Below are 9,122 nucleotides of genomic sequence, written 5' to 3'. Positions count from 1 at the left end.
ATATAAGAATTAACGTTACATTTTAAAGAGGCATGCTGACGCAGAAACGCTTGAATTTTTCATTGAAACGAATATATTAACGAAAGGTATATACGTTGGACGTTAAACTGAATGATTACATTAAACGGGGAAAAAACAAGGAATGTCCATGTATGTGCTTTTTCGGGTGCTTTGTCCTATCTGTTGGTGACTCTTGGTACTATTTGACTGTCTATGGTATGCATGCGTAGATGTAGAAATGTTCATGTAAAAAGTGGCAAAAGATTTCATAACCCTATTCTGTGTACGCAGTTTTCAATATTAAAACGCCGTTTTCTCGAAAATGCAGTTTTGTGACATTTCTTGTTTTTTCCTCTTACCCTTCATTTCATTTTCTTGCAGACATACTTTATATCCCCAGTGTTGGACAACCTTATCTCCAGAGCTTGGAAAATTTAAAATGCTATTGCCAATATACCAAAACAGTGTCGTCTTACAGCCCCTCACATTTTGATTTTGTCCGATTACACAAAATTTTCTGGAAGGAAACTTTCATACAAAAAGTTTACTCAAATTGGCAAAACCTGCTGAAAATATATCGAACTATATATAAATATAAAGCTAAAATAAATTCCTATAACCTACTATAATACTGTATGGTACTTCCCTGATATTCTCTAATCACACTTTAACCACTTTTACCCTTATTTAATACTTATTACTAATATGCTATACGCATTTGTAATACAGTTCATTTTCATTGGAAGAGGTATTAAAATCTTTTAGTAATATCATGGTAATGATGGTTATCATAGACTTCGCAAAAGGAGAAAGAGGGGGCCGTAGCCCTTCCTTGGAATTCAAGTGCTCAATTATTTCCGGACGTAAGCAATGTCAATAATTTAATTCTCTAATATTCTCTTTATGATTTCCACTTCTGTTATGTATAGGGTTGCCAACTCTGGAGAATAAAAAACCGGCACTCCCTCAAAATTCCTTATAATATAGGTTTAAGTGTGAAGTATCTCTGTTCGGACCAATCTATGGGAAGGAAATGTACTATCGTGAACAAAAGTGCATTAGCACCTATATTCTGCATTTTCTGAGTACATTCACTAATAAGCTTAATAGATACATTGTGCTAAAAATGAGAAATTGATGTTGGTATTGGTCATTTTATTGTATTTATCAGTAACTTGCCACTTCTTTAAAGTCTTCAAAATAGATGAACAAAAATATATTAATCTTTACGTGACAATTTTGGATTTGGAAAATGAAATTCATTCTTTAAACTTCAACTACAGGAAATTGCTTTATGAAGTCCTTTTTTACTCTCAATAAATGTATAAGATTCTTTAGAAGTAAATTTCAAATTTTCCCTGATACAGTCCCTGTCATCTCTTTAAAATTACCTTTTTAAGATGAACAAAATATATTAATCATTGATAGATGGTGAAAGGTGACAGTTTTGGATTTTCGGAATGAAAGTTAACTTTTTAAATCTCTAAATCGAACTAGATACAAATTTGAAAAAAAAAAAAAAAAAAAAACTGGTCATAAAGGGGCTGGTAAGAAGTGCGTACCGGTCACCGGCTTTAATCAAAATAACAGCAATATTTCCGGCCAGGCCGGTGAAAAACCGGATATTTGGCAACCCTAGTTATGTAACTGGGTGTTTTATATAATACCTAATAAGTGGTCAGCAAAATACAAAATTAGTTATCTTTGATGAAAACCATGCCACGAATTCCGGGATTGTACCATAGAATTCAGTCTGTGGCAACTCATTTGCACGTTGTTTTTCTTTATCCCATCCAGAGCTGAAACGTATATGCCACGAGGTCCTAATTTGTAATTTCGAAGGACGTTAAAAAAAAAAAAACAACTTTTATTCATTTACTATTTTTATGTTTCGCATGGCGTTGAGCTCCACAAATCTTGAGAATGTTGATAGGGAAAGAGGCCTGTGAGTCATATTTTGCACAATTGATTTGAATATTGTGAAGTCTGCACACTGAGTTACATCATTTCCGTTTTGGTATTCATATATATATCTAAATCAAATCAAATGAAAATTACAACATGTAACAGAAAACATTTCGAGCTTTAATTTTATTATACAAATTTTGAGCTAAATTTAATTCTTTGTCACACGTTCCTACGTAAATGTAAACAAAGAATCAGTTTTATTTAACGTAGTCCAGTATATCAATATGGCGGACAAAAGATAATGGGATTGTTTTGATCCTGGAAATGTGTGGTGTGTGACATAATTTGTGAGTACAAGACGAAAATGTGAGCCTGAAAATGAATTTAAGGTGAACTAGAGGCACTCTTAATAGTTGTTAAGCATGGCAAGTGTAGCGGCAGAAGGTGAAGAACGTTTAAATTGGATAGAATTTTGTGACAGACATGCTAAAGCAGCTGCAGTTGATTTTGCAAGGGCGTTCTGTTCGTACGTGAGTGTCAATTTGCCTGAAAATGCTAGAGCAACAGTTTCCCATCGTGATTTCCTTCGAAAATTTATGGACTGTTTTGTCGAGCACTTTGAGGCTGAGTTAGCGAGAAAGAATATTACGAATCATAAGAAGGATAAAGTTGTGAATGGTAACTCATCAGCAGCAGGAGGTGCTACCACGAATGCACATCGAGCTAATAGCCACGAAGAATTTAGTGATTATTCTGAGCATGAAAGAGATTCTCCTTCTCCCAAAATACATCACAAACCTTTTTTTCGAAGACTTTCATTCAAGGGACTTAAGAAGGGTAAAGGTTTCTTTCATAAACAACATTCTGATGAAGTGGAACTTTCGTCGCATCATCACGATAGACACTCAAAGCATGACAAACATGCAAAGACAAAGTTGGCCAAAATTGTAGTAGAATGTAGGAAAGAAGGTATTGTGAATTATTTAATGGGTGAAAATCTCGATGGAACGCAGAAGTGGGAGAAGTGTCGTTTAGCACTAGTTAAGACAGTGGGCGGATACATGTTGGAGTTTTATTCACCTCCAAAGGTAAATAAACAAATTAAGGTAACGGTTAGAAGACATCATTCTTTTTAAACTTAACTATATTTTGTTTTACAACTGAAAATAACTCTTTTACGGAAATTTTACAGTTAAAAATTAAGATAATGCTATGACTTTTATGCTGAGGTATTCTCAATCTGCACAAAATACTCTACAAACTAGTACAATGTACTGATGTGATAGTTTTGAGCTTTTTTTTTCTTAAGGTTAAATTTCATAAACGCATCCAGTGCATTACGTCAAGCTTAAAATAAATACTTAAATGTGTTTCGGTATTCGTAAATGTAAAGGCACACTTGGCTCAAGAAGAAAGAATTTGTGCTGTATTGCCAGATCACATTTAAAGCGAAAAGAAAAAATGCAAAAATGGATGCGGTGTTATTTTGGCGCACCACATTTTGGAAAATTTACAGGTAAAATTAAACACTCTGTATAAAAAGACATATTTACAAGAAACACATTTTCTCAAGCGACAATTTTATTCGAAGTAATACAGCTGTATTTTAGGTTTACAAGTTATGGTAACTAGTGTAAAATCATTACAAGTGCTTTAGGGGTTAAAATAAGTCAGTGTACATAAAAGATGACTATTAGATGTTATTTTCCATCGGCAGTGTATATCAGTAATGTGCAGAGGCTAAATTATATGTTTACATGTGGAGCTATACTAGTATGAAATCATGACGAGTGCTACTGAAATTAGAATCTTTGCCAAAACACACTACCTTTTACTATACTTGTTTACGCGTATACCCACCATCTCTAACGAGCCTGATCCCTTCGGAAGCGCTGCCGCACGGGGCCAGTGGCTTCGAGGTGCCCTGACTGTTACATGGCATTCGTGCTTTTTAGTGGACACCTAGCACTAATTTTTTATGCTATACATCCGAAAACCGTACTTGTGTTCAAATTGAAAAATGGACCGGAGTTGTAATTTTTCAATAATGACTTTTTGTGGCTCCCTCAAATTTTACCTATGTCAAATTAAATATGTTCATGTCGCTCAGCGCAAATGTTTTAGGATACAGAAGGAAGGAAATTAGTGAAAGAATTATAATTTTTCAACAATTATTTCGAGAGGTGCGCTAAAAGTCAACCTGCACCCAAAGATGTACTACATTTGCTTAGTAGATTAAGTTAGGTAGAGTTTTAGAAGTCAGCTACCTTCGAAACAGGCGTGTAAACGTTTTCAATTTGGAATAGAAAATAACTACTTGAATATAGATACGGCGACCGGATGTTTGCCATAAGAACTATAGTGCAAAAACACGAACCAGACTGTGCTAAGTGGCCACCGAGAAGCTCGAATGCTATCTAACCGAATCATAGCAGGACAAAGCGGGTGTGCGTCCGAGGGAAACAAGTGCATCTCCGACGGTGGATACACACATAACGAGGGTTGTGAAAACAGGTAGGTTTTGACAATAAGAGGAGTTTCAGTAGCATTTGTCATGGTTTAATGCTAATAACGCTCCACTTGTAGATATAAAATACAGCTTCTATACAATTTGCAGAGATACATCACCGTAGTGTCCACCTAATAGATTAGGTTGGTTAAGTTACACGCTCATTATTTTTTATAATTCTATAAAACTCAAACAAATGTCACAACGTTCACATATACGCCCATTTCCACCACTAAATGATGAAAGTACCTCTTCGCCAAATAGTCGGGTCCTTGAAAATACAGGAATTAGCGATTTACATCTCATTCATTCATATATTTATTGTTTCGTAAAGAGCTGTAATTGTTCTTCACATGGATGATCATCTTCGGAAGTTGTACCTATTTTATTCTTTTCTTAATGCTTCTTTAGCCACAAATTCAATAACTTTTACTCAATGTGTTAAACATTTTTTAACTCACAATTTAGCTTAGTTTGCGAGTTAAAAATAGAACCCTGGGATATTTTGTGACAGAAGAGGCCAGACGATTTGATTCTACACCAGTTTAGATATATACTTCAATTTATGAACTATAACACTTCTTCAGAAAATGTACTACAAGTGCATTACAGGTATAAATAATTTTCTTATGAAGGGAATTGTATTCATGGGTGCAGATTCACTTTAAAACTGCTTAACCGTTATATGACATGTGTCGTGCGTACATATAATGTAAAAACGAATCCGAAAACCCGCGAACCAAACTGTGCTAGTTGGCTATGAAAAGCACGAATAATATTTAACGGGAGTCAGGGCAGGGTGAAGCTGGTGGTCTCTTGCGGGGTGCGTCCGAATGGAGCAGGCGCTTCAGCGATCGGAGAGTATGCGCGAAAGCGAGAATAGTAGAGAAACAGATATCAATAATGGCATTTTTTTTTTCGTACTTAACACTAAAATACTTACCTCAGGAATTTACAACACTGACACAGCTTTTAAGAAATTGTGAAATACACTTTTCTTATTTAGTCTGAAATTATGCTTTAAAATACTGATTATAGTAAATCATGGTTGTTCATAGGATCGAAATGGAAACCTCTTAAATTATTTAGTTTCTTTCGCAAGTGTTGCCTAATTTTGCCCCCTTTTGCAACATTTAACCCGAACCCTGGGACGCCGATTATTTATATATTATAAATTTGTGTTACTGATTTATGATTTTGCTCTTGTCTATGGGACTTTTCTATACTATTGATCGATGTGCTACATCTAGAACATGGCTGTAAAATGACTAACCTACAGATGCAATCCATGTCACCTTGTAGAGTAAAGCTTCTGGTTTAACTTTATATTGGCTGTTCTAGTTGGCTCTACTCAGACACGAACGATGGTCAGAGTTACCTCGTGGCAATGTGGAGACCTGCATTTGATTCCCAGTGGGAGCTCATGTGGTTTGAAATTCCCTGTCTCATTTTGCCTCGGTACTAACGGGACACTAAATTCGAAATCGACCAACGAATAGTCTTCGTTAGTCTTATGACTTTCAACCATGAGGACGAACAATCATATTAGGAAATAACGAAACAAACAGATCTTTCTTTATGAGTATACCCACCTTCGCTTACGCGGCTGCTTACTACGGACTTCTTCCGCGTGGTCCTTTCTGTTTTCGCCCTGCCCTGACGCAGATTACATGTAATACTAGATTGTAGTGACCCTAGCATAGGTTATTCGCTGTTTTTCGCATAATTAAATCGAGAATGCCTTTTCTATAAAGGTACAACAAGAACATCTGTGACAAAATAGTTTTAGAAGTCACTCCTACTTTTCGATGCGCATGAAAACGAAGCATGTAGTATAAAGTTTACAAATTTACGATTGTTATGTGTAAGGACATTTTTTGATACCATATTATAACTATATACCTCATAATTGTTACTTATAGCTGTGAGATACATATTGAGTAAAGGGGGCGAAATTTCCCGTCGCCGTTGGCGACCAAATACTTTAATTTAGCGATAGCCGTTTGATCTTTACGGCATGGTCCAGATCAGTTTAGTCAGGCATAGAAAAAAATCTTATCTTGATAGTCTTTAAGTGTTAGAATTCAGGAAAAGTAAGAAACATTTTTGTTGTTGCTATTGTTCTGTTCAAAACAATTCGTGTGCCGAGATACAGTCCTCATTTATGGCGCCTGTAGCTCCATTTCTTATACGCAAATGTCAGCAAAACATTAAAATGCTCTATCTCTGGAACGGTTCAAGATTTTTTTTTTTAAATATACCAGTAAGATAATAATTTACTGATTAAAATCATTCCTCCGTTTAGAAATGTGTGTGCAATTTCTTGTATTACACGTCTTCTGATTTTTTACTGTTGATGAGGTTGTAAAAGTGAGGGAGAATGCCGGGATGCCGTCCCTCCATTTTCAGATACTCTGTAACGTCCCCCACTTTCTAAAAAATTACAATGGCCAAAGATAGGCATGGGAGACGGGGTGACGTTATGCGTCCCCCTACCTTTTCAAATCCACTTTTTTTCCTGCTGTTGATCATTATCATACAGTACTACAGGAGAATTTTACCCTAGAAATGAGAACTTTCATTTAAGAGTTGAACAGGATTTTTAAACAGTTGAAAATTTTCACATAGTGTTCTCATGAAAGCAAAACTTATTGAGAAGATAAAAAAAAAACGGGTTTCTTACTTTGTCCTGGCTTTTAGCATCTGTTTCATTCTATAACATCTGAAAGCATTAAGGTAACCCTTCTACCTGAATTGATAAAGACTATATTTTTGTTTGCGTAGTATCAAATGGCAACCAAATTCTGATCTATATGCTGATAGCTTCAGACCTGGGATTCCGTTCCTTAATACAAACCTTGTAAATTTGTTGATGCTCCTTATGTTTAACATCAAATGCAAATTGGACAGGCTCGAGTAGTAGTTCAGATTTCATACTTGAGGAGTAGGTGCCATTTTATACAGCTTCAGTTTGCTGAAAAGAAATACCAACTAACCAATCATCTTCATATTTTTGTGTCAGATTTTCGCGAATTAATTCCAGAAATATTGTCAAGGTGATAGAAAAGATAAAATACGTAACACAAATTTATAATAGAATTTTATGGAGGACGACTGGAAGTAAAAGAAGTAATGCTGTTAGCAAAAAGTTAATCAACGGAATGCAGTTCCAAAGACAACACTAGTTTTCTGAAAAACTTGTGCTGAAAAAGATAATAAATTTGACGAAACGTTCACTTTTATATACATTATGTGATCAAAAGTATCCGAACACCTAGCTGAAAATGACTTACAAGTTCGTGGCGCCCTCCATCGGTACTGCTGGAATTCGACATGATATTGGCCCACCCTTAGCCTTGATGATAGCTTCCACTCTCGCAGGCATACTTTCAATCAGGTGCTGGAAGGTTTCCTGGGGAATGGCAGCCCATTCTTCACGGAGTGCTGAACTGAGGAGAGGTATTGATGTAGGTCGGTTAGACCTGGTACAAAGTCGGCGTTCCAAAACATGCCAAAGGTGTTCTATAGAATTCAAGTCAGTACTCTGTGCAGGCCAGTCCATTACAGGGAGTTATGGTCGTGTAACCACTCCGCCACAGGCCATGCAGTATGAACAGGTGCTCGATCGTGTTGAAAGATGCAATCGCCATCCCTGAATTGCTCTTCAACAGTGGGAAGCAAGAAGGTGCTTAAAACATCAATGTAGGTCTGCGCTGTGAGAGTGCCTCGCAAAACATCAAAGGGTGCAAGCCCCCTCCAAGAAAAACACGTCCATACCATAACACCACCACCTCCGAATTTTACTGTTGGCACTAGACACGTTGACAGATCACGTTCACCGGACATTCGCCATACCCACACTCTGCCATCGGATCACCACATTGTGTACCTGATTCCTCACTCTATACAACGTTTTTTCACTGTTCAATCGTCCAATTTTACGCTCCTTACCAAGGGCGCCGATTTCTCTGTAAATTTGGGGGGGCCCATTCAGATGCAGAAGGTATATATATGAGGATTTTAAGACAAATTGCATTCAAATTATGCCAAATATTATATATTCATAAATTCAATAGGGATCCGGGGCTCCCTCCCCCCAGGATCGGCGCCCTTGCTCCTTACACCAAGCGAGGCGTCGATTTGGCCTTTATCTGCGTGATATGTGGCTTATGAGCAGCCGCTCGACCATGAAATTCAAGTTTTCTCACCTCACGCCTAACTGTCATAGTACTTGGAGTGGATCCTGATGCAGTTTGGAATTCCTATGTGATGGTCTGAATAGATGTCTGCTTATTACACTTTACGACTCTCTTCAACTGTCGGCGGTCTCTGTCAGTTAACAGACGAGGTCGGCCTGTACGCTTTTGTGCTCTACATGTCCCTTCACGTTTCCACTTCACTATCACATCAGACACAGTGGACGTAGGGATGTTTGGGATTGTGGAAATGTCGCGTACAGACTTCTGACACAAGTGACACCCAGTCACCTAAGTCTGTAAGTTCCGCGGAGCGTCCCATTTTGCTTTCTCACGATGTTTAATAACTACTGATGTCGCTGATAATGAGTACCTGGCAGCACAATGCACCTAATATGAAAAACGTATGTTTTGGGGAGTCTCCGGATACTTTTGATCACATAGTGTATATCTACCATATATGCACCATTCTGATCTTTAGTGTTAAACTTTAATGTGACTTTGTGTAT

The 9,122-nt window shown here is 37.0% G+C and overlaps 1 protein-coding gene across 2 annotated transcripts in view; it reads left to right on the top strand.

Moving 5' to 3' along the window:
* Positions 1-2,158: 2,158 nt before the first annotated feature.
* The window catches only part of Lnk (SH2B adapter-like protein Lnk), a 41,139-nt gene continuing 34,175 nt past the window's right edge, over positions 2,159-9,122 (top strand). For both annotated transcript variants that reach the window (XM_081768271.1, XM_081768273.1), the window contains exon 1: positions 2,159-2,996. In XM_081768271.1, coding sequence (XP_081624397.1) covers positions 2,331-2,996 — 666 coding nt within the window. In that variant the 5' untranslated portion in view covers positions 2,159-2,330. The remainder of the gene's footprint in view (positions 2,997-9,122) is intronic.

The sequence above is a fragment of the Thermobia domestica genome, chromosome 8 (assembly GCF_964235325.1).
Source record: "Thermobia domestica chromosome 8, izTheDome1.hap1.1, whole genome shotgun sequence".
Classification (NCBI taxonomy): Eukaryota; Metazoa; Arthropoda; class Insecta; order Zygentoma; family Lepismatidae; genus Thermobia; species Thermobia domestica.
This window is presented reverse-complemented; position numbering and strand designations above follow the sequence as displayed.